This window comes from Loxodonta africana, chromosome 2 (assembly GCF_030014295.1).
Source record: "Loxodonta africana isolate mLoxAfr1 chromosome 2, mLoxAfr1.hap2, whole genome shotgun sequence".
NCBI classification, from domain to species: Eukaryota; Metazoa; Chordata; class Mammalia; order Proboscidea; family Elephantidae; genus Loxodonta; species Loxodonta africana.
In genome coordinates this window covers 211,985,146-212,011,277 of record NC_087343.1, presented here as the reverse complement: position 1 = coordinate 212,011,277, position 26,132 = coordinate 211,985,146, and the positions used below count along the sequence as shown (strand labels likewise).

Here is a 26,132-nt window from a genome sequence, read left to right as displayed (position 1 = left end):
CAGGCCTTTCAATAAAGAGACAGAAAGGGGCCCTTAGCCCAGAGTGGCAGCCAGGAAAGGGCCTGCAGAGGCGGCCGTGGGAGGGAGGCCCACGGTGCCCCTGAGACACTCACCCAAGCCCGCAAGCTGGGAGGAGAGGGAGGACGGTGGTGCTGTGTTCCCCACCATGGGGCTCACTACAGCTGGAGAGCCCGGCCCCAGGTCTATTAGGTTGTCTTCGGTCACCTCATTCAGTACCTGTCAGGACATGATACTAGCAGTGAGCTCCAGAGCCCTGTGTCGACTCTGAAGTCAAAGCAAGCAGGTGACCACACGGAGTTCCATGTGGAGAAGCATCCGTGGCACCAACACAGAAGCCAGGTGGTGTCCCTCAGCCACTCTCAGGGGTCTGAAGCGGGGGGCCTGGCTGCTAGTGAGCCCCTGCCCACTGCTCCTCCCCCCTACCCCTCACTTAAGAGCAGCTGAGTCACCAGGACAATGACAACTGTAAGCGCCACTGCCTGGCCACACTAGCATGGTCAAGGGGTGTGCCTGCTAGTTCTTCCCCAAGGACTGTTCCACCAGAGCTGCCCTTCAGTCACGAAAGCTGGAGGTGAGGCCCAATAGAGGTGGGTCTCCCTGACAACTACAACGTGGAGGCTGGCTCAGCCTCAGGCCTTGAGAGAATTCTGAAGAAATACTTACTCCATTAGTGGCCTTTTGTACCGATAGGCCCGACCTGTATCGTTCAAACCTAATGGGGGAAGGAGAAGCAGAGGTCAGGAGAGAGGGTGCCTGCGATGTGACCCATGCAGGGCTCACTGCAGCTGGAAAGAGCTTGGGGACTTGAGGGCCAGCAAGGCCAGTGAGACAGAGGTTCTGAGAAAGGAAACCAACCAGCCCCACATGGTGGCAGGTGAGAGGGGGCAGACACACCCACACTGTCCCCACAGTCCTCTGCGTGGGCCCCCTGAAGGAGGGCTGCTTCTCACATGAGCACTCTTAGTGGGTATCAGGGAGGAAGATATTATAAGCCTCACCAGTCACCCCCACACCTGGGCCCAAAACTTTGCCCCTGCCACGTTACCCTGGGTGTCTCCCATGTGTATCTACAAACCAGGCAGTAACTGCAACCCTCCTGATTTCATAGAGCCATGGTGTGGAGTCATTAGCTGAAGTCTTTAAAATGCCCTCAGTTCTGGGGATGGGAGGAAGAAGTGCTCTTCCTTGGGAGATCATTAGCTGTAAACTCATCAACCTGCTGGAGGAAACCGGGAGGGGCGGGAAGGGGACAAGAGAAGGAGGACAGACTCGGGCCCTGGCCACAGCCTGGTGGACGGAGTTGTGGGGACTTGGACAGTCGGTGAAGGGCTGCTGCAAGGAGCCGGGCGGGTCTGCGGGAGTTGCCTCTGCACTGGCCAGTTAGCCCCAGATGGGACTTGGCTTTGAGCAGCTGCAGCATGCCTCTCCCTACTATACCCAAGTCATTCTCATACCAGTGCAGAGCATGAAAGCACTTGTGGGTAGGACTCAGAGAGGGAGTAGTAGTTTTCTGCTGTCATATTTAAAAGTTCCCAAATGCCATGGGTGAAGAGGTAGCTAAGAGACATCTCCAGCTTAAGTCTGGAGCAGTGGGCTCCAGTGGGATATGCTAGCCCATGCTTGTCCTCTGGCTCATTGGGGTCAGTACCCAGGGAGGAAGGCACCCCAGGCAGGATGAGGAAGTCAGGCAGTGGTGCCAACTGTGGTTTTAAGAAAAGACTTATGTGGTATTTTCAGCTGTAGCCTTTAGGAGAAGAATGGGAACATTAATATTTCTGAAAAATTTCTAATCCTGGGGTACCTCTCCCTCACTTTCTTTGAGTGACAATTTGTATTATCAGCAGCACTTGAACCAGGATAGCACACTGGGACACCGGCCCCAACCTCCGTCCCTGGATCCTTTGTAATTCTGGGACTGGTGGACTCTTAGGTGAAAACACCCACTTTACCATCTCTTAAGGGCCCTGGTGGCATAGTGGTTAAAGCGCTCAGCTGCCAACCAAAAGGTCGGCAATTCAAAGCCACCAGCCACTCCACGGGGGAAAGACGGGCAGTCTGCTTCTGTAAAGATTTACAGCCTTGTGGCAGTTCTTTGTCCTTTTAGAGTTGCTATGAGTCAGAATCAACTTGATGGCAGTGATAGCTCCTGTTAATATATTGAGGGGCTTAAATGGGCTTACTAGGTTAAAACCCAAGTCCATTTAACACGGAGAAACTGGGACCATGTGACCAACATAGGCAGCTTGGCTGGAAGTCAGGGCACAGCAGACCTGCTCCTGTTCTCCAACAGATGCCTGGGGCCTCCTGCGTGGCCCCACACTCCTACTGCAGAGCTTTCTTCATCTGTCAAATGGGCACCCAAAGCTACCTAAACAGTAGAAGCTGAGACAAAGCCCATGGTTGTGACAATCACAACAAAATCAACATCTATGCACCCAAAGTGTTATGCAAATGCAAGTGTCTATCATACCGAACCAAATGACCCGTTATCATCCTCCCGATTAACACACATAATAAGCTGTGAGTCACTTTGCACCACCGAGGAACTCAGGCAGGTCTCTCGCCCTCTGGGGCCTTGTCTTTGCAAGGAAAGGTTGGCCTGGTCCTTTCTGGTTTGAACACTGGACAATCAGGAAACTCTATGGTGCACCTCTTGGGTGACAGGATGGAAATGCTGTCTGCCATTACACCTTGTTTTTAAAACTGTGTCTCAGTAAGATGTTTCCGACTTTTTCCCTGAGAGAAGGCTCTGGAGAAGGCTTGTTACCTTAAACCTGAAAATTATTTGGCTGCCGCAAGAAATAAGAGCTGTGTCCCCAAGCAGTAGCTTCTCAGCACACATCCTGCTTGCATCTCCTGCACACTCTAGACACACTGGCATTTGAAAAGGAAATCCTCTTTTTTTTTTTTAATCCTTTTCAAATTCAAAGGATCATCAAAACAGCAGGTGCAGAAGAAGCTCCAGCCAAGCCCTCCCCTTTCTGGAGCTGGGTAGTAGGGGAGGCAGAGCAGCCTGAGGCTTACAAAGGGCAGAGCCTAATTCTTCAGTCAACTTCCTGCTGCTGGTTCCCAGGAGAACAAGAAGCATTTTCCCTGTCATCTGGGAACAAATTAGCATCTCTGATGAGTATTTTCCCACTCTAATCTCTCTCCTTTGTTTATGAAAAAATCCCTCTGTTATGGCAACAGTCTTTTCAAGGGAAAAGAAAGTAGAGCCTGGCTCCCACCTCTCATATCGGAGGAAGACATTGTTGAGGTCGTCATTGACATGCAGCAGCTCCTCGGTGACCTCCTCATTGGACACACGGGAGATGAGCTCCACGATGCGTTGCTGCATGGCCCGGCAGGTCCTGTTCAGCTCCTAGGGAACACACACTCCTGGCTAGCATGCTGGCTCTGCTTTCTGTCACCTTCTATTGCCTTTAAAAAAACATGTACTGATTCTTAAAGGTCACAAAATGAGTACATGCTTGTTCATAAACCAACAGTCGTCTGTAGAATGCAGTCAAGTCCCCTCCCTCAAGTCCATTTAACACAGGGAAACTGGGACCACATGACGGACACGGGGGCTTGGCTGGGTGTCAGGGCACAGCAGACCTGCTCCTGTTCTCCAACAGACACTTCCTACCTTATCCTGGAGGATGGTGGGGCTCTGTCAACAGATAGGCATATGTACAGACCGATACAGTGCTATGTACATACGTGTTTGCACACATAGTTTTTAAAATATAGAAATGAGAACCTTTGCAGCTTGCTTTTTCTCTTCCACAGAATATCCCCAACACCCTCCCCCGCCCCACCACTCCTTCATGTTTGTGCCATGACCTACCTCCCCTTCTTCTGCTGATGGGCATTCATGGTGGCTTCCTTTTTTTGGCCGACCCAAATAACACCATGATGAACATTTACACATACACCCTTATACACTTGTACAAGCACTTCCATTGGTCAAGTTCACAGAGGTGGAATTTGAGGGTGAAAGGATATGATTACTTAAAATATTGACTGGTAGTAGTAAAAGGCCCCCCCACCAAAGATATTTGTTTGTACTCCTAGCAACCGCATGAATGCAGTTTTATGGCAGCAATTAGATACATTTGATGGCATATTTGTCATCCTGCAGAGAGGACAGGCACTTAGTGAGCTCACAGAGTTCGCCAGCTTGCCAACGACAACACCGTGCACCCCTGGTCCCCATCGGAGCTGCTCTCCACCTCTGGAAGCAATGTGCCTTGAAGACAGGGCCTTATTACTTCATGGCCTGTTTTCCTAAGTCTTCCTTGCTCTGGAGCAGCAGCCTTATTGGTGTGCTCATTCAAACTTGCTTATGTAGCTCCCTCAAATGCTTGCAGGTGCACCTTGCCACCTTGAATGCAAGATGAAGGACCCTACAGAGGAGGGAAATGGTAGGTCGCCATGCTGGCCCCTCAGTATCCCTGACCACAGGCACTGCCCATTTGCAATCTCCAGTCCCAATGGGCTGTGAATAGCCGAAGCTGAGGCCAGACACTGACCCTGCCTACCTGAATACTGGCAGGAGCTAACAAACCAGTGAGTTAAGGGGTAAGGGATAAAGCGGGGCAGGGGTGGGGTGGGGGGCAGCTTCCTTCTGACAGCCTCGCTCCAAAACAACCTCCTCTTGAAATCCTTCCCGGTTAGAAGCAACTGATCTACCCATAGCAGACAGGGGCCACCTCTGTTTAGCTCTTCGTTTTGCCTCATATCTGCCAGGTTTTTCCTCTTACCAGGTCATAAACTCCTTGAGGCAGGTACCACCATTTACTACCCTCAGGCCTTGCACCAGACCACGCATGGTGAAAAAGCCCACTAGCCATCTGCTCGATCAATGTGTCACATCCTCCCTGTCCTTGCCCAGCCAGGGCAGATACGGTGTCCCTTGTCCCTGTTCCCCTAGTACTCCATTACCAACACATAGGCACTCCCTAAATTCTCAAGTGAATTAATTCAGACAAGTTGCACTCCTTCTACCTACATTCAGTCCAAGGTATCAAAAGTGCTCGCTTACATAGACACAAGTGGGTGCATGCACACACATGCACACACACATGCATGGGCACACACATACAGTCCAAGGTATCTAAAGTGTTCCCTTACACACACACAAGCAGGTGTGTGCATTCATACATGCCCACAGACGTATGTGCACACACACACAGCCAAAGTATCAGTAGTAGTTTCTTACACGTGCATAAGCAGGTGTGCACACACACATGCACACACATGTGTTCATGCACACACACAGCCAAGGTTTCAAGTGTTCCCTTACATATACACAACTGGGTACACGCACACACACACGTACATGCATGTACACACACACAGTCCAAGGTATCAAGTGTTCCCTTACACGTACACAAGCAGGCACACTCACACGCACACACACACGTGCACACACACAGCTACTTCCCTCTGAAGGTTGATGAGTGTCCTAGGTTTGACCCTGCAGGTAAGAGTGGGGCCCATCCACAGACCTGGCCATCACAGAGACAATCTGCTCAGCCAAAGGCCGGACTGCTGGGATGGTCTGCTCCCGCTGCTGCACCTGCCAGGGCTGTTCAGCTCGCTGGGGCTCCTTCCTGAGGGGCAGCTGAGGAACAAAGCCAGCCCCCATGGGCTGCGTGGACTCTGTCGAGTGCAGCTGCATTTGTCAGGTAGAAGGTACCCTGATTTAGGCAGCTGGGCACAAGTCACCTGGCATTCACCTTACGAAGAGTGCCCCCCTCCGAAAGGCCCTGCCCTGGCCACCCTGCTGGGTGCTGGCTCCCTGCTGTGGCAGCATTACCCTTTGTCTCAGTTTCACCCTGTTCTGTGGCCTCTGCCAAGCCGGGTGGTGGTGTCAGTCTCTCTCGGTCAATCGGGAAGCAAGCCCAGTGTCCAGACCTTCCGTTTTTTTGCTGCACAGACTCCCACTCTTGGTTCTCCTAAGACTCCCCACCCTAGGTTTTGGAGAAGGCAGTGTCGTTCCTGGGAGTGTGGGGTTTAGAGCACATCACCTCATGCTCACCATCTTGCTCTCCTTACTCCCAACATGGTGCTCCCAGGAGCACCAGGCCCCATTAGCCCAACGGGACCATATTCCCATAGAGGAAGGAGAAGGGTCAGAATCAGGGTGGACCTGCAGGGAGGGCAGCGCCAAAGGTCATTAGCCTGGTGTTCCTGCTTGGCTGGTCTCGGGGACCTCAACTCTAAGGCACTCTGACTCCTCGGTCCCCCCAAACCATCATCACTGTCCTCTCCGTAGTTACCTATCTGAGCTCAGTCTTCTTCCCAGCACTCTTCTCTCAGAAATGGGGAATTCTTGTTCACCCAGAATCTAATGTTCCCACTCTAGGACTTTTCCCACATCTTGATGACCCAGCAGTACGCATTTATAAACACACACACGAGCCTTAGAAGTAACAAAAGGCAAACACCAAAAAGTAATTGTAGAGGATACAGATATTTAGCAAAAAGTAAAACACAGCAAAATGTCACCTCCTTCAATGGGGACTGACTCCTATTCCCACACCAGCTAAGAGAGGGCTGCCAGAGCCGATCTGGCCTCAGATTGCTCCAGCGTGGCTGCCACGTGTGCTGATGGACTAGCCAGGATGAACCCAATCACCACAGGGACAGCAGCGTCACACAGGAAAGCCAGCAGTGAGGCAGGAGCCTCACTACAGAAATGAAGTGTGCTGGTGGGGAAGCTGACATGGCAAGCCAGGGCCTCAGCACACAAAATACAACACAACACGCCCAGACATATGAAAGCAACGGCTACACTCTACTACGTGAAGAACTCCAACAAGGACTCAAGAGAACAATGCAAAACGATCACACAGGTAGCTTATTTACACTACCTGTTACCATCCAGTGGATTTTTTAGTGACCCTATAGGACAGAATAGAACTGCCCCATAGCACTTTCGAGGCTGTAATACGTAAAGAAATGCTATGGGGCAGTTCTGGTGGTGCAGTGGTTAAGCGCTTGGCTGCTAACCGAAAGGTCAGCAGTTCGAACCTACCATCTACTCCATGGGAGAAAGATGTGGCAGCCTGCTTCCATAAAGATTACAGCCTTGGAAACCCTATGCAGCAGTTGCACTCTGTCTTACAGGGTCACTATGTGTCAGAATTGACTCAAGGGCAATGGGTGATCTTTACAGGAGCAGACTAGCACATCTTTGTCCTGAGGAGTGGCTGATGGGTTTGAACCAACAAACTTTCAGTTAGTAGCTGAGCACTTAACCACTGTGCCACCAGGGCTCTTATTTATACTCTAAACCAAACCCATTGCCGTTGAGTTGACTCCAACTCATAGTGACCCCATAGGACAGAGGAGAACTGCCCCATAGGGTTTCCAAGGACAGACAGGTGGGTAAGAACTGCTGGCCCTTTGGTTAGCAGCCCAATGCTTAACCACTGTGCCACCAGGGCTCCTTATTTACATTAACCAAACCAAACCCACTGCTGTCGAGTCGATTCCAACTCATAGTGACCCTATAGGACAGAGTAAAACTGCTCCATAGCGTTTCCAAAGAGCGCCTGGTAGATTTGAACTGCTAACCTTTTTTGGTTACCAGCTGAACTCTTAACCACTAGGTCATCAGGGTTTCCTTATTACACTGAAAAAAAAAAAAGGTAGTTAAAAACACAAACACCACCACTGCCTTAGGGCTAAGAAGGGGGTGTGGCTTTAGGTTGACTTTAAAAGACCAGCCCTCCCTCCCCTCCCCTGCCCAGGAGAAAGGGAGACTATGCCAACACTTGGCCCAAATGCTGGACAGAGCAGCGCCAGTAGACCTGGCCGAGGAGCCTGATGGAGAGGTGGAAGGCTGGGGATGCGGAGCAGGATGTGGCTGGGAGGTGGGGACAGAGAAGAGAGGCTAGCAGTGGCTGCTTATCTGCCAGAGACACTTCCTGTGCTGTTGTGGGGATCAATCCCCTCCTGGACATGCAGGTAGGAACTGGACCAGCCAGTGCCTAGGGCTCTGCCTTGCTCTAGCATTCAAGGGTCTAAAAAACCTCTGATGAGCAAAAGAACCTCAAGTTGCAGCTCAGAGCCACTCCTGCCAGCAAAGGCAGACCCCACCAGGCCGGTCTCTGCTGAAAGATGTGGTCCCATCCTGGTGCCTGTGGCCAGCAGCAAGCCCTGGCTGCCCTTGGTGGGGAAGGGAGAGGGAAAATGTCTGTCAGCCCCGTACAAACTGTGGGCCAATCACAGGCTCAGGACCTACAAGCCTGAGGGGGTGGGGGCAGGTGTGTGTGTAGCGGGAAACAGGTCCAAGGCCACCCTTCCAAAATTCCCAGCAGAGCCCAAGCCCGTCTCCAAACACACCTCAGGCTTCGGAGGCTGGCAGAGGCCTCAGGCCCTTGCCCACATTGCTCAGGGGCCCCTGAGAAGTTGGCCCTCTGGCTATACTGTCTCCTCACCTCCTTTTCCATCAAACAAACTCTTAGTCATCTTTCAAGGCCCCAGGATATTCCCCCATCCCATCCCAATATTTAACCTGCAAATGTCTAAAGCTGACAGAATTTTACGGGGGATCTGGCATACCCACTACCTAGATCCTCCATCAACATTCTGCAGCGTTGGCTTTGCCTGCTTTCCCTTTTCCCTACCTCCACCCACCCAGCATGTGTTCTGGGGCCTCATCTCGCACCCTTCCTCCCTTGAGACTCCCACAGCACTGTGGACACACCCCTGCAGGCCCCTGCTGATGAAGACTGCCATCAAACTCCTTCTCCAAGTAGGCCTCCAGCTTGCCCTTATCTTGACCTGTGATGACCAGGACCCTCGCTCCCACCATAAAGCTCTGAAGCCCCAGGACAAAGAGTAGGCCTTGAGGACTGTCGGAGGAATTAACAGGAAAACCAAACCAAATCCCTCAGAATCCTGGAGGAAGTGTCTCAAAAACATGGGTACTCATACCCAGTACCAGAACAGGAAGAGAACAGGCCCATTTCGGTCTCCCACACAGAGCCCCAGCCATTTGGGTGCTGGGTGCTAACTGCTGTCAGCAAGTAGCCCAGGACTGCACACATGTTCATCTCCAGTTCTCTCAGGGCCTGTTTCTCCATGTGTAAAGCAAGGGGGTGGATGCAGGTGACATTCTGCAGATGCCACTGAGATGCCTCAGCTGCCTCAAAGCACGGGTTCAGGCACCCCCACTGCAGCCAGGCTGCTCTGCTTTAATCTATTTTAAACACCGTGGTCCTCTGTGGACTTCTGTTAATGGAGAAAAGGGTTCCACTGCTTTAAAAAATGTTTGGAAAGTACTAGATGACTTCAGAGGTTTCTACTAGCTCTAAAATTATAACCTTGGCTTGGAGGAAGAATGCAGCCCGAGGACATTAAATGCAATGACTCGGGGGAAGCTTTTGCTGCCTCTCTCCCCACTGCCTCCTGCTTAGGCAGCGGGGAGAGGCACCCACCCCGCAGGCAAAGCTGAGATGCTCGAATCTGAAGAGCAGCCTGGCCTGGCTTTCCAGAGCTGCACCTAAGGATAGGCCCAACGACTCTGGCTGCAGGCTTCTGAAACAGGGATCTCCACAGGTCTCTGCACAGAGAAAGGTTCAACATCTCCTTCTCCAAACTTCTAAGTTACTGTCTTAAAAAGAAGTGAAGTGGAAGTCAAAAAGAATGGAGCACTAAGCTTTCTGTAACCCAAAGGCCAGCTGCCCAGCCGCCTGGCACTCCACAGCGTCAGCTACAGCCAGGTTCTCAGCTGGCTCAGCTGGGAGACCTGCCTCTGCAGCCCTCTACTTCCAAACCAGCCAGCCAGAGTGGTGTTCTCCCGGTCCTAAGGCACCAGAGCTCACAGTTCAACTGGCCACCTCACCACTCTGCAACAGTGGGACAGGGTCTCCCAAGTGCTGAAGATTTCTGCTCTGGCTCCTCCATCTCCGGTCCTCACTGTTCTTTGTGCACGAGACTTCCATCTACCAGAACACCTTATTAAAACAGCCTCTCTTTCTGTCTAATTAATCCCAATGCCTTTAACTTTTCTTCAAGGGACATTCTCATTCCCACCTCACAAAAATATCTTTTAATCATCTTTATGGGTTTTCTCTGAACCCTCTCCAAGTTCTAAGGAGCATAGGATAAGGTCCTCAAGATCTGTTTTCTGTAGCTGCAAAGGAGAGGGAAGGAATAAGACATTCTTTGTTGAAGAGAAAAGGGGGAATAATGAAGTTACACATGTAGAATAAACCAGATTTCTCTAGGGAAAACGGTTGTGGCCATTCCATTTTTGTTGAAATGAGATGCAAGAGCCAAGAGGGAATATACCATCTGCTATTAGAAGAAACGGCTTGGAGGAGGACTCGTTTATTACCAATAGGTGGCCATGTAGGAATGCCCGTTTTTGGTATGATTGGATTAATCAAGTTATTATTAATCAAAGACAAAGTTCAACAGGCTAATTTGGGAGAGACAGGGCACATCAAATGGCAGAAACAGACTTCTCAAAGATTCCCGAAGCTTACCTTACAGGCTGCAGCTAAGGGTATGAGCTTCAGCAGGGATAAATGCAAAGTCTCACATTCTAAGCCCCAGACTCAAGTGCTCAGGCACAGGAAGAGGAAGGTACAGCCTGACAGGCACACAGGAAAGAGATGGAGGGTTTCAGCTGATGGAAGTCTCGACTTTATAATGCCTGCCTCTTGCTGCGAAGTGCACATTCATTTACAAGGTGGGCTTCCAACAGCCACACTTACACCATGTCAAGATGGGGAGGGGTAGTTACTGCAGTCTTTAAAGGCTTAAGGACTGCCGTGTGAAAGAGGAATTAGTTTTGTTCTACTGTCAAAGAAGATAGGCAGGATGGAAGGTGCAGGTAGACAGACTGGAGCTCAATGAATGAAAGGATTTTCCAACTCTCACCATGGGAGCTCCGGTTTACAGAGGATTTATTTACCTGCGCCTAGGACTGGGCTAGGCACTCTACGTATATGATTTCCAACCCTTACAAGGAGGAATGATTACTTCCCATCTACAGAGGGAGGGGAACAAGGCTTAGAGAGATCAGGTGACTTCCCTAAAGTCACCAAGCTCCTGGTAGGGTCAGGATTTGAACTTGAGTGATTCTAAAGTCCATGGTCTTTCTACCCTGCCATGCTGCTGCCCGAATTCTAACAAAGAAATATATTTAGCACAGAGTGCCTCCAGGGGCTGCCAAGAATGGCCTATCACTGGGGGTGGCAGGAAAAGTCAAGCGGGTACTAGGCGAGATGCTGAGGAGGAAACTTGAGTGTGGGGTTGGTGTTGGCCTAGTGGCCCAGAAAGTCTCTTCCAGCTTGGCTCAAGTGAGAAGGACTGACAGATGGCCAGAGGAGGAGTGCTGGCTCGCTGGCTGGTGTCCTGACACACCTGACCTGGGAGCTCCCGCACAGGCCAGAGGCAAGGGGTATGGTCTCTGTCTCCCCTCAATGCTGACCACCTCTCTGGAGTCCTCAGACAAATGGCTCTCACCACCAATCCTCCCTGCTGCTCTACATAAGCTGTCAGGTCAGTGTGCCCTGTGCTGTCATCTGCTTGCCACTCCCTCCACCTCCCATTCAGCCACCACACTTGGGTGAGGAAGCTCCTGTTGGCATGTACATTGCAGCTGGTAATGAATGTGCTTACTTCCATGACCCCGGCCAGTGCCGGGAGCTCTGGAGAATGTCCATGCTGAGCAAGCTGGCTGCCCTCCAGCCTGACTGAGGGGGTCCTTGGGATGCATTCTGAGCCCATCACACTCCAAGCAGGCTGTGGCATTTTCCCACATAGGAAGCTTGTTGTTTGGGGTGACCCCGACCCTGGAGAGACCCTGCCCGGCTGGCTCCCAACGGCCGGGGGAAGAAGAGGAAAGATGCTTTCAGCAATGACTGAGGAGCGATGCCACCAGCCAGAGGAGCCGGGTCTGTTTCACACAGTGCTACCCAAAGCCTGGCTTTCCCATGCTGACGGAGAGCCTCCTGCCCTCCCACTGGCACCCAGAATAGTTCTTCCCCTGTTTGATTTATAAGATAGCAGGAGGGTTGGTAGGCTCAGAGCTGGAACAAAACAGAAGAAAGAAAAACATCATAGGAAGCAACCTATTTTTGAAAACTGTGAGCTGACGCCAGGAGATTAGGTTCTGTTTGTCTTGGCTGTTGGGCTTATTTAAAAAAACAACACACACACACGCACACACGTGCGCACATACAGACACATATGCTCGCACACATGCACATACGCACACGCATACAGTGCTCTTGCTGTCTGGCTCTGCTCTGTCCGCCTGGAAGCACCTTGACTTTGTTCAGCCTACTCCTGCTGTCAGGAGCTCGGCTCTGTCCACTGCAAACCCCCATCAGCAGGAATTCCGACGCTGACACAGCACGAAGCGGCCTCAAGAGGCCCTCTCAGTTTCTGGGCTGACCTCAGATTCCTGTGCATGGTGGTAAAGCCTGGCAGAGCGCCTTCTGCAGCTGGGAGTGAAGGCCAGCAAGGACTCATTAAAGGGGACTGGGTCTCATGGTGAGTGGCAAGTGAACAGCAAGATTGCTGAGCTGAGGAAGCCTGCCCAGACGCAGCAGTTTAGAGGAAGGCTTGGGAACTCAGGGGAGGCCATCCTCCCCACGCAGGCTGGGCTGAGGAACCTCGTCTTGGCTTCAGGAGTGGCCTGACACTGCGACTTCCGGAAATGAGCCCTCCCTGCCTGTCTCCTGCACTAAGCTGGGAGCTCTTCCAGAGCGGGGACTGTGGCTCATTCATCTCTGCCCCTCTAGGGCTCTGCTCTGTACTAGACTCATAGCAGGCCTCCATCCACCTGTGCCCCCACAGAAGCTAAGGGCTTCAGAGGGGAGGGGGTGCAACAAGGAGAAGCTTGCAACAAGGCTGTGCCTGGTCGAGTGCACTCCTGAAGTGCAGGTCATGAAAGCAGAGCTTGCGTGGGCTACCTGTGTGAGCCAATGAGTGACTGCATGCCAGACAAAAACAGCAGCAGCAAGCAGGTCATGAGGCACTGTGCAACCTCGCCCCATAAGCCTGGCTGCTGACCTGTTCACTCAAGCACCTGGCCTCCCTCTAGTGAGATGCAGCACTTCCAGTTCACAACATTCTTCTCAGTCCTCTCCAGAAGGTCGCTGCTCCTAAGGGCAGTGCTGCTGCCATCCTCTACAAAAGCCAGAGAGTTCTGAGTGGGGCAGGGCTGGGCTGGTTTGGGAAGCAGGCCTGAGGCAGGGTCCCTGATCTCTAGTCTACAGGCAGGACTCTAAACCTCCCCGCTCCTGGAGCCCCTTTCTGCCACGCTCCCAGGTGTGCAGGGGCCAAGAGGCTGGGGAGACAGTTAGCCACAGCTCCCTGGAGCCATGATATGAGCAAACCCCTCTCTGTCTGGGAATCCTCAGAGTTTCGGAAATGAAAAGGATCTTCAAGCTTCATCTCAGTCTTAAGAACGTCTTGGAGGTCAAGGGTGTCTAGAAGGGTTCCTACCGCACTAAAGGCTTAAGAGGCCTTGTTGCAAAATGTTTTATGATATAACATTAAGGGAACAATCCAAGACACAAAACTGTACGCATAGAAAATGCATCAAAATGTCAACAGTGGTTATTCATGGATACTGGGATTAAAGAAAATTATTATTTCCTTCTCGGTATTTCCTTTTTCTTTTGATGGCCATGTATTCTACAATTGGCGTTTTATAATCAGGAAAAAAATGTTATTAAGGAAAACAAGAGAGAGCAGCCCCAGTTGGTGGTGTAAATTGGTACTGGTCTGACGGTTCCAGGAAACGTGAGGCTAAGTGACAACAGTGCCCTCTAACCCCACCCCACTGCCGCAGCCCCAAGTTGGGGGCTGCCCCAGGTGTGTGCAGTAGAGTGTCACCGGCAGGCCCCTGGATGAGGTCTTCCTCACCTGTAGCAACTCCAGATCGGATGAATCCTCCTGCCCAGGGACCATTTCTGTTAACATCTCGGACATGACTTTTGTGTTTCCTCGAACAACGTCTAGTTCGCTCCGCAGCCTGGCAATCTGTTGAGGCCCAGGAAGGAGGAAAGCAAGGAGGAGAGGTCAGCCAAGCTTTGCCTGGAGTATCAGAGCACACTAGCTCTGATAGTCCCATTCACAGTGAAATCTAGGTCACACTTCTGAATGTGCACCATTGGAGAAACCTTCCAGTCTCACTCCAATTCGAGTGCAAAGGTGGTGGCAGTGCTGAGGGAACCATAGACAGGTAAGCTCATCCTACAGGGCACTGGTCACCAGAAGCCTGTGGTCCCTGATGATTGGCCCGTGACACTGCAGTAGCGGTTCTGCATGGTGGAAGAGGAAGAATTGAACTGGTTTTCAGTCCTGGCTCCTCCATGACGTGTCCCTGATGTGTCACTTGACCCTTAGGCCTCCATTTCTGCTCTTTAAATGAAAGTGCAAGAGTGTGCGGTCTCCAAGGACCTTAAGGGTTGACCTACTTTATGAACCCCGTGGTTATTGACTCACTCCCCTGGGAGTTTATGCTCTAGCTGTTACAGTGCCCTGGGAGGCTGGCTGGTGTGAACCTCACTTTTCTGGTGTCGCAAAAATGAGGGTAGGGAGCGAGGGGAGGTTACCAGGGAGACCTCAACCCACCCAGCTCCCTACTGGTACCATAACCCCTTGGAAAACTATCCAGGCTGCCTGTCCCAAAGGGGCAGCTCCCAAAGCCTGGCTCTGGGCTCAGGCACGAGCCGTCTCTGCTGCACCAGGAATGCCATGAGCCTCTCCTCAGCCTCCGGCACTGTGCCCAGGTCAGGTCAGGTCCCCCACCCTGAGGCACTGTGAAAGAAGCTGCACAGAAATGCCTATCTGGCCCCACAGACATACTCCTCAGGGATGGGAGACCAGTAACGCTGGATGGAAGTCGAGAGCTGCCCCAGACACCTGGAGGAGCACCAGAAGGCTCCTATGAGCACAGGGCTCTACTGCAGCTGTGACGCCACAGACGGACCTTCACCTGAGCCTCAGCTTCTTCACCTACGGAAAGGTGCTGATAATACCTGCACCTCACAGGCTTGCTGTGATTACCTGAGGTTCAGGTGAGTACATGCCAGTTCAGTGCCTGGCACACATACACTGTCAGCTCCCTCTCTCCTGCTGAGACAGCCAGAGGCTGGTGTGGATACCACTCTTCTTGGCTTCTGACTTTGCCCGACAACACGTGCTCGAGGAAGCCTTTCTTGATGCCCTGCCCTGCCCTGCCCTGAAGTGGAATGACCGTTCCTATGTCCTCCTCCTCACCTACCACTCACTGCAAAGCCTACCATCACAGTATCTATAGCAGCTGCTCCTGTACTCAAGGGCGCCTCTTAGGGGACAAGAACAAGAAGCCTCGATAAATGTTTGCTGGGTGGAGGAATGGATGGGTGAATAGTCATCCAGGCAGATGATCTAGGTCCCAAGTGCCTTGGTCTCTGCCTTGGGCTCCTCCTGGTGGATGGTCCACAGTGCCCTCTCCAAAGTCTTAGCTGAGAAAACGCTCTGACCAGGGAGGCCCAGGAATGCTGTGGTACCTGTCTGTCTTTGCTTCCAACTTCCCCATGGCCTGTCACCCACCCAGGCCCTCCTCTCGCTGTTTAGCTGCTGGGAGAGCTTTTCCAGAGCTCCACCTCACTGGCAGCAAGTCGGCAAAAGGTCTCAATACTGTCCAGCTTTCAAGACGCTCTGCCCTCCCTCTGAGTAGAAGGGGGCACAGTTCTGTCTACAGACTCAGGGCCTGTAGAGGGAGATCTCCTTCCCAACGGCCTCTTTTTAGGAAAGGTCCTGGCCATTCTTGGTAAGAAGGACTGCATACACCGAACTGAAGCCCATGGCCAGTGTAAACCCACATCTCAGATGTGGGCCTTGCTTCCTGCCCCTGAGTACACACAGCATCGGGTGATTCTCAAGAGGCCCTTTCCCTCCTGCCTGTCATGCCCATGACTGCCCTGTGGGTGAGAGGGGACGGTCATCACCATTTTGCTGATGAGGAGCCCGAGGTAACATGAGCTGAACACAACCTCTCAGTAGTTAGCAGCCCAGTCCTATTGGACTCACTCTCTCCTGCTCACCCTACCTCCTGCTTCAGAGCTAGCAAGGAACATCACTGTACAGTCCTGGCATCATATTTCCACTCACAAGACATTAACACTTGGACCCTTTGTTTACATGACGTTATCTAATAATGACATTGTCACAATATTAAATAAGGATTTTGGGAAAATATAAACATTTGATAGTTTTTTTTCCAAGTCTGACCAATTCCCAAATTTTAACAAATGAAAATTCCATAGATTCATCTAAAAATCTGCCTCCACAATTCATCTAAAAAATCCAATCTGGGGTTAGAATTGTGTTAGCTCATCAGGAAATGACACAGGGAAGGTGGGCAGGTGTCTGGGATACAGGTGGACCCTAGCCCTAACCTTGACTTTGGCCATCACAGCGACCTTGCTGAGCATGTCACCCACCTCTATGAAAACCTCTGACAGCTCTCCTTTTTCACAGGACACATCTGCACCTCTCCGAAGGACATACAAGGCCTTCCGCAACTCAGCCCTGCCCCCAGGACTTGGCTGCATCCTTTGCCACGGTCTCCTCCCATCGGACCCTGCACCTACACCCCAATTTGTCTGAAAGAGCCGGGCTCCTCTGCACCTCTGGACTTACTGGCGCCACTGCCCTAAGCACCACTTCACCCAACAGCCCCTACTCCTGCTTCAAGACCCCCATTGTTGTCAGCTCCCTTGGCCAACTGCCCTCCAACCACTGCTAAGCTCTGCTCACAGATAACTTGTGCCTGCGCCTTACCGGGCAGACTACATTGCATCATGACTGTCTTTGCATCTGGTCTCCCACTCTCTTCTGAGCCCTCAAGAGAAGGGATTGGCCCTTCCATCTTTGTGTCCCCAACACCTAGCAAGTACCTGGCATGGGGAGGCCTCTATGGTTTCCTGGAAAGGTGGAAGAGGCCAGTCAGCTGGCTTGCCTGAGGCCTGGAAGTATGCAAGTACCTGTTCTGAGTTGGCTGTGATGGGGCCAGTCACACTCAGAGGCGGGGCCTGTGGAGCCGAGAAGGGAGCAGGAGGCGAGGAAAAGGAGCCAGCACTCGTCTTCGGCTGCGACTGGGGCCTGGGCATGGTCACGGCTGGATCCACTTCAGGGACACTCTGGCACGGCAACAACAAAGTCCTCTGTTCACTTAAACTGCCTGGCTGCTGGGCCGGAGGGCCTACCCCACCCTGGACAGCACCTCCAGTCACTGTCACCCAAGAGAGGCGGAGCCAGCACTGCCACTGGCCACGGACTCTGTCAGATGAGGCTCCCCACGGCACCTCCCTCTGCTCTCCTCCACAGATAGTAGAACAACTCATGAGGCAGAAGGAGATTCTCTGTGAGCACGCTCTTGTGGTTCCCACCACTGAACTGCTGGGTCCCAGTGGAGGGAGGGCTGCTATCAGATTTTGCTGATCATGAGTTTGTACTGGGTACCCTAAGACTACAACTGGGCCTTCACAAGCAGGCTAATGTAAACAGTAACGTGCAGTGTACCAAGTGTCCTTTCTAGTTACAGGCACAACAATGCTGTTTCTGGCCTTAATTAGAAGAATGAAACAGGCCATGGTTACCCCGCAGAGCATGGTGAGCAGTTTGCAGGGATCATAATGAGAACAATGTTCTGGAAAGGACATTTCTTATAATTTCCCTTTGGGCATCTCAGACAACCTCTTGGACATTACCTTACCTGGTCCAAGAGACCTGCGTAGGCACGCTGGCCTTGAAGCCCATTTCACTCAGGGAACCGGCAAGGCCAGGTATATGGGGACGAGGTACCTTTCCCCGATTCTGGAGTTGTGTTGACTCTCCCCAGGCCCCCAGGAGCTGGTCACCACCCATACCAGTGCGGGCTTCACTGCAACAGGACAGTCGTCACCACCCGTACTGGTACAGGCTTCTTTGTAAGAGGACAATGGTCACCACCCAGACCACTCCAGGCTTCTCTGCAAGGGGACAGTGGTCACCGCCTGTACCAGTGGGGGCTTCTCTGCAAGGGGACAGTAGCATCACATGCATGCATCTACTTCTAGGCAGAGTGGCCTCTTGTGGATCTCGCACTACTACTGGCACTGGAACAGCCCCAGTGGAGTGTCGCGAGAGGGTCTCTCCTGGGCTTTGAAGTCCAGGCTGATGGGATTCAAAAGTGTCTGACTGATGCTGAACGCTCACAGCTCAATGTAAGCTTTAGCTTCCATCTGCTCGCACTACTGCCTGTGGCCAGTGATGCCAATGCCTCTGCAGCAGTCAACGCGGAGGTGTTCTGGTGCTCCCAAGGGACAGATGACAGGGTCCTGCCCAAATTCTAGGGGTCTCCGAAAAACAACTGCTAATGGCACACATAGGAGGGTCCGCCCAAGCAGCTGGGCCCATGAGACCGCCTGAACCAACCCCTCTGTTATATTTTACCTCAGCCATAGTAAGAGCTGGGGGACACTACTGCCACTTAATCACCCATCAACCAGCTGTCTCAGTCCAGCATTCCCCTTGTTAGTAAAAAGAAACACCCTCTAGTCTTACAAATGCATGATGGCAAGCTTGAATAATTCAAATGGAGCAGCAGAAGGGTGGTGGCAGTGGGCTGGCCAGTTCTTGCGACAGGTCTTTCTAGAACATGCCAGTTGGACACTTACCCGCTGTGGTGTGTGTATTGGAGACAGAGCGTCCAAGTCTGCCATGGGAAACTCGACCCCTTTTCTCTTCAGCTCCTCGTATATGTGCACGACACCAGTGAGGTCTGGACTGCTCCTAAAGGCATCTGCCCAAGCCTGGATGGGGAGGGGAGAAGGCCTGTTAGGAGTCATCTTTCACAGGGGTGGCCACGCCACAGCCCTATGTCCTCTCAGAGGCCAGTGCCCTGTCCCCTATGCTGGAAGACAAATCTCCCTGGCAAAACAGACACTGCCTTTCCTCCCACAAGCACTGTCACGAAGTGGCTGGCAAGATCTTGGTTTTCAATGGTGCTATTAAGCGTGAACAAAAACATAAAACTTAATTCAGCGTACAGTATTTCCTTAGAGAAGCGGCAGAGAAATAACACCCAAGCACCGTGGTGCATCCTAAATGCAGGCATTTCCCTAATCGCAAGGAAATCGATTCCTGGTGAGGCCTAGCTGACAGGAAAGGAAGGGACTGCCTTGCCGCCATCCGTGCTCAGGGATGTGCCGGCCTCAGGGAGCACCGCGCTTGCGCTTGCCCGTCAACAAACCTCCTCTACACGTTCCAGTCGAGCACAGGCAGAGTCCGCAGGCAAACTGAGCAAAAAGGAGAGAAGCTGAAGAGTGACATAAAATAAAGGCTGACTCTAGGCTTTGGAAGCAAGGCTTTCCTTGGTAGACCAGAGAACGTTAAAGCTGAGACTGCCATGCCCAGCCCCATCACTGGACAGACAAGCTAACCCAGGCTCAGGTGAGAGAACTTTGCCAGGGTCACACTGCGTGCCCAGCAGGCTCACCCCCACGCATCCTTACCCCAGTCCCGAGCTTCCTCCACTATGTTGCGCTGCCTCCCGTGTCAGCCTTCACGTGCCCAAACCAAACACTCCAATGGAAAGCACAACCACTAGACTCCCTTACATGAAAACACAACAGAGAGGAAATAACAAACATTCAAATGAATTGCCACTTATTTCTGTTGATTTACAAAATGCTTCTAATTTTTTTTCAGATATTCTGTTCTTTGGAAGTTACAGAATATATCAAAAAAGAAGGCCACGTACTACATCCGAAGGGCTCTTGAGAAATGGGGTCTGGCTCTTCCCACGCCACCCTGCCCATCCATCACAGTACCTGAGGGGAAGGCAGGGCTCTCTGGCTAAGGTCCCGTTAGCCGGTTCTGCTAACGTCACCTGCATTTAACCACCTCTCTGGCTCTAGCAATGTGTTCCAACCAATCCTGGGGCAGCCACAGAAATTCTACCTCTAACAGACAGGCTCATTTGAAGTTAGATCAATTTCCAAAAAGCCTCCTCAATGACAACAGAAGTATCTCACTTATACAGCCATTACTACCAATCTAGCTTCGCGTGGCCCATTTATTTAATGTGCGTTCTCAGGGGCTTCATGCCATCTCCTCCTCAGGACAGCCTGCCTTGGCCAGCGCCCCCTCTGGTTTCCGAGCAACCATGAGATGAGGGCCGAAGTGCCCGAAGGAGACCACCTGGGGCTCAGAGGTGGTCAGCTTTGCCAGTGGCTCTGCCCTTGGGGAGTCCTCACAGGCCTGTCCTCCAGCTGCTGCCTTGGCTGCCTCCACCTGAATCAGAATCCAACTGCACCCTGTGACTGCAGCTTCAAAATGCTCAGGCGTTTTAGGTTAACACAATGTCAGAGTCTAACGCCCAGTTACAGCCTGCTGTGGGAAGCTGGGGAGGAACAGGCAGGACAGTTCCTCTTGGTGCCATTTCATGCCTCTGTTTCTACAGGAAACAAACAGCTCCAGGGCACCGCTTTCAACGTATCTTGCTCTCCTCCCAAGCCAAATCTGAGATAACAGGGATAAAGACTAAAAGACTGTCACTGTTCTCTCCATTCAGAACATACTTCTTAGGGCATCTGTCAAACCTGAGTCAACAGGCCTCTCTTCTACAGGCCCCCCACCATTCAAAGAGGTGCCCACAGCTGTGCCAACACCATGAGCACGTGTGCGTGTGTGTGGACCCAAGTTGGGTCCATCAGATTCCCCTCCTCTCCAAGGTTGGCCCTGGGTGTCAGGGAGAGCTGGGACCCTCTCTGGAAAGGCAGGACTGTCCTCCACAAATGCAGTCCTGGGAGGCAGTCGTGTGCCACCAGGAGCAGGGAGCAGACAGTCTGGTTGCTCAGAAAGGCTCAGCTGGTGTGTGAGAGATCAGACATATAGGGGAGGGTTTGGAGGCCTCGCCTGATCCCTTCCATCCCTTCTCAGACCCAGTCTAGGGTGACCTGGAGTTCTGGGAAGGCCTACCACATCATGACAAACCCTCCTCTTCGCCTAGGCAAGCGGGAGTTGGCATCTGTTATTTGCAATCAATCCACCCCCTTCCACCTGCCACGATTTCAACCCCTGCATTGGGCACCTGCACAGTCTGGATGAGGTGGCTGCTCACAGCATATGCTCATGACAGCTTCCCCCAGTGAACAGGATTCTGATGTCAAATGGGTGGGAGATGGGTAGTAAGGTAATGATCACATGTGAAAATGCAGAAGCAGAGGCTGCGTGTCTTCAGCCTCTTCTTGGACAACACCTAAGTCCCTGTGTGCCTGTCTTCTTCCCCACTAAGCCACATGCCTTGAGAAGGCACAAGCCAGGTCTTCTCTGTCTTATACACAGAAGGCAGTCAGTAAACATTTGTCAAATTAAATTGAACTCCATTCTCATGGTTACTAAGCTTTATTTTCTCACTTCAGAGAGTGAAGGAAGGATGGTCACTTGGGCCATCTACAGCCTGCAGTGAGAGTGATAAAGGAGGGGCCTGCTGGAGGGCTGACTTCACTGTCACCCGCACGAGGGGCGTGGTGCAAACCTCAGGAGGCTTGGTCCTGCTCTCAGAACCCTGCCCTGAAGCCAGGAGCAGCAGTGACAGTGCTGGCCAGCTGCTCTCCCTGATGACTGCCTCCTCAGAAAACATAGTGACAAAGTGATATGGCTGTGCCAGCACGCGGAGGGTCCTGTCATGGGAACTGTCCAGCAACTGACCAGAGGGGACACCTTGCTGGGGGCCGTGCTCGTTATAGATCCCCCTTCCCTTCCTCTGGCTACAGCATTGGGTGGTTGAAAGGGGAAGAACTAATGAGGAGAAAGAGAGATTAATGCTTTATTTCCTTCATTCCTTCAGACTGCACATCAAACCCCAGATTAAAACCTTATACAAGCACTAACCACATCCTAGTCATTTCTGTAACCCTCAAAGTTTTTAATTTCAAGCCAATAAACAACTACGGATTTAAACTATGGGTTCTGGGATGTCTTTGGACAAAAGAAGGCTTCTGTAAATGTTCTGTTTATGCCCCTAGGACCAGACATCCTGTTCTCAGTGACAGAGTTCTCAGAGAACTGCCTGTCCACCCAGAATCTGGCCAGAAGCCCGCCACCCAGGTCTTGGACACCTTCAAAGAACACAACACCTCCTGCTCCTCCTGCCTCCACTCCCACCCCCTCAGCTCGCTTTCTTCAATGGAAAGAAAACCTTTGGTAGAAAGAGTATTTTTAGACCCCACTGCTGAGCACCAGGGCTGGGGCAGAGAAGCATGTCCGCACTGTGGTTACTCTGCCAGGATGATGTCTCTTCAGTTTCTGAAACAATTTCAAGGGGAAACTTGAGGAATGGTGTCTAGTGGGAGTATCCTTTTGGTCTTCTCAACAAATGAAACTGTATTAGTTATCTGGCGCTGCTATGACAGAAATACCACAAGTGGATGGCTTTAACAGAGAGAAATTTATTCTCCCACAGTCTAAGAGGCTAGAAGTCTGAATTCACGGTGCCAGGTCCAGGGGAAGGCTCTCTCTCTCTGTCAGCTCTGGGGGAAGGTCCTTGTCATCAATCTTCTCCTGGCCTAGGAGCTTCACAGCACAGAGTCTAAAGGATATGCCCCACTCTTGGTACTTCTTTCATGGTGGTAATGAGGTCCCCCGTCTCTCTGTTAACTTCTTTCTTTCATATCTCAAGACAGATTGACTCAACATACAACTCAACAGAGACTAACTCAACATACAACCTAATCTTGTAGATTGAGTCCCACCCATTAACATTTTAACTGCCTCTAATCCTGCCTCATTAACATCACAGAGCTAGGATTTACATCACATAGGAAAATCATATCAGATGACAAAATGCTGGACAATCACACAATACTGGGAATCATGGCCTAGCCAAGTTGACACACATTTTTGGGAGATACAGTTCAGTCTGTAACATGGATTTAACATGAGGAAACACAATGGAACAGAAAACTCTCCTTTGCCATGAGCCCAGAAGAAGTGGATGGTACCCGGCTACCATTATTGAACACTTTGATCAAAGATTCCATAGAAAAATCCTGATCAAAAGGGAGGAAAAGCAGAACAGAATTTCAAATCCTCATGCATTCCAGACTTCTTGGAACCATGAAGGTTGGATGAACCCCTGAAACTACTGCCCTGAGATAATCTTTAATCCTTACACCAAAAATACACCCTGAAATCTTAAAACCAAACAATAGTTTAGCTTAACTAGTAAAAAAAAAAAAAAAAAAGTCTGCCTTGAGCATTATGCTCTTTTAAGAACTATCTACACCGGATAAAATTGACAACAGCAACTTGAAAGATTATATAGGAACCTTAGCAGGGAGTGAATTTATGTTAATGGGGGAGGAACAACTCAAAAAAGGAGGATGAAAATGGTTGTACAATTTGAAGAATATAATCAATGTCACTAAATTGTACATGTAGAAACTTGAATTGGTGTATGTTTTGTTGTATATATTCCCAACAAAAATAAAATAAATGAAATTTAATTTAAAAAAAAGGAACAGGAGCCAAAAGACCTGTTAAGGGGCAAAGTGAAAACTTAGGGATGATGCTATAAGTAGTAGAGGTGAAGCCTGCGGTAGTCAAGGGGGTGGGGCACAGGCTCTAGGGGAAGATTCTTTCCCTCCTGGCTCTGGGGAAAGGTCCTTGTCTCTATTCCTGGCTTCTTGGTGATCTTCATGTGGCATAGCATCTATCTTCCCCGTCTCTGCTCCCTTGTTTAATCTGCTCCTTTTATATCTCAAAAGAGATCGACTCAAAAAACACCCTATACTCATACCAGGTCATTAACAAAACAAAGAAACTCATTCCCAAATGGAATTATAACCACAGGTATAGGGGTTAGGGTTTATGATACGTATTTTGGGGGGACACAATTCAATCCATAACATGGAGGGTAGTCTTTTGGGCCTCCTGAAGGTTCAGGGTGCTCTGGAGTACACAGCCTAAGCGTATTTTTCTTTTTTCGGTGGGGGTGGTGGGCTAGTGGGCAGCCTGAGGACAGGATCCCTACAGGAGGGGAGGGACTGCGTGCTGGGAAAGAAAGGAGGCCCGGCATCAACTAGGTTGTCTTCACAACTTTCCCAGAGTGCCGGTGGTGGCAAATATATGCCCCTGGAAATGCTACCTCTGTGCCAATCCTAGACGGAAAATACCTGTGGCCAGCATTCAAGGGAGGATTGGGGCTGGGCAAGGGTAGGCATGCAGAGACAGCACTATCCCCCATTTTCTTACAGGCCCAGGGAACTTTGGAAAGCCTGGCTTGGAGGCCAGGCTCCTCCCTGCCCCCAACACCACACAGCCACCAAAAGGATGGACAGTTCCATCCGGGGCTGGTGGTCAGGGCCCAGAGATGCTTCCTGTGCAGGAGGGAAGACGGGCTTCTTTGTGTAGCCCCTTAATCTTGAAAGCTTTTCAAGTGCCAATACATTCAATTTACTGTTATGGAATTGTAAGTTCCAGGCTATCCCCCAAACTGTCCAAAGTCGGCTCAAGGCCTTGCTGGCTAGGCCCCAGCCCTAAGTCATCTGTAAATCTCCACCTCTCCTGTTAAACTGAAGCCCCACCTCCCCATCAGAAGGACTACATGAAGCACTAAGAAACATTCACATAGAAAGAGTGCTAAGAAAGAACCCACTATGGCTGTGGCCCCTGAGGGTACATCTGGATGAGCCTCTCTTCAGTCTAGCTGTACTGACATTGTGGCCTGCTGCCTGCTCACAGGCAGCTGAGAGTTAGTGAGCCCCCACCTCACCTTTTCTTGGTCTCATCAGGGGAGAAGCAATTGCACTCAGAGGGGGAATTATAAGACCCTTGGCAGTTGGGGCACTTGTGAATTTTTTAAAAATATATATACAATTTCTCAAAGGGGTTCCAGGTTGACATTATGCAATACCACTACATACTCATGAGATGAGGTATAATGGAAAAGATGGAAAACACTGCATGCTGGCGGGGACTGCTGTATTAGCTTTTTGGGGCTGCTGTAACAAATTACCATAAACCCAGTGGTTTAAAACAACAGAAATTCGTTCTTTCACAGTCCGGAGGTTAGTGGTCCAAAACTGAGGTGTCGGCAGGGCCATGCTCTTTCTGAAGGCTCTAGAGGAAAATTCTTCCTTGCCTCTTTCTAATTCTGGTGGTTGCCAGTAATCCTTGGCATTCCTTGGCTTACAGACACATCGCTCTAATCTCTATTTCTGTTGTCACGTGGCATTCTTATCTGGTGTCTGTGTCCAAATTTCCCTCTTCTTATAAGGATCTCAGTCATTGGATTTGGGTCCACCTTACTCCACTGTTACCTTGTATTAACCTGATTATATCTGCAAAGACCCTATTTTCAAATATGGTCATCGTCACAGGTATAGGTTAGGACTTGATGCTCACTGAGCACTTTTCATAATAGCCCAAAAGCAGAAATCCCAAATATCCATCAAATGAGCTGTGACACACTCACATCATGGGACACTGCACAGTAAGGAAAATGACAGGAATGGCAGACATACAGTCACACGCAATGTGTACGACTCACACAAACACAGAGGACCCAGACACAAAAGGGCACGGCTGGACAATGCCATGTAGACAACATTCAAGAAAGAAAAGGCTAATCTGTGATGCTAGGAGTCAGGCGAGTGGTCAGCCCTCAGGTGCTGGTCATGTTCTGATTCTCAATGTAGGGCCCAGTTACACAGGTGCGTTCAGTTTGTAAACATTTATCAAATTGTACTTACTTTCGATATATGCAATTTCCTGTGCATTTATTATAACTTAATAAAAAATCCACCACGTCACAGAAGCCAAGCCATCCTCTAGCTATAAACGCTTCCTGTGATTTTCTCTACATTGGTTGGCTAGATCAGAAGGGGCACTTCCTGGAATGCTCCAGAAGCCACAGAAGAAGAAGGCGTCCCAGTTAGGCTGTCAGACCCTACCCAGGAGCACCCCTCTACAGCCCTTGCATGTCACAATTCTACAGGGAGGGTGCATCCTCTCATCCAGGCACAGCAGGAGCCTGCCAGGTGCCCAAAGCCCAGTTCTGCTCAGGCCTCTGAGACGGCAGACACTGCTGCTGCCAAAGGAGCAGGGGGTAGCTT

The 26,132-nt window shown here is 51.0% G+C and overlaps 1 protein-coding gene across 5 annotated transcripts in view; it reads right to left on the bottom strand.

Moving 5' to 3' along the window:
* Positions 1-26,132, bottom strand: part of TOM1L2 (target of myb1 like 2 membrane trafficking protein) — a 140,467-nt gene that overhangs the window by 18,696 nt on the left and 95,639 nt on the right. For all 5 annotated transcript variants that reach the window (XM_010600227.3, XM_064279398.1, XM_064279395.1 and 2 more), the window contains 6 exons: positions 18,690-18,824; positions 17,016-17,171; positions 13,906-14,022; positions 3,249-3,382; positions 685-733; positions 114-237 (listed from right to left, as the gene is read on the bottom strand). In XM_010600227.3, coding sequence (XP_010598529.2) covers positions 114-237; positions 685-733; positions 3,249-3,382; positions 13,906-14,022; positions 17,016-17,171; positions 18,690-18,824 — 715 coding nt within the window. The remainder of the gene's footprint in view (positions 1-113; positions 238-684; positions 734-3,248; positions 3,383-13,905; positions 14,023-17,015; positions 17,172-18,689; positions 18,825-26,132) is intronic.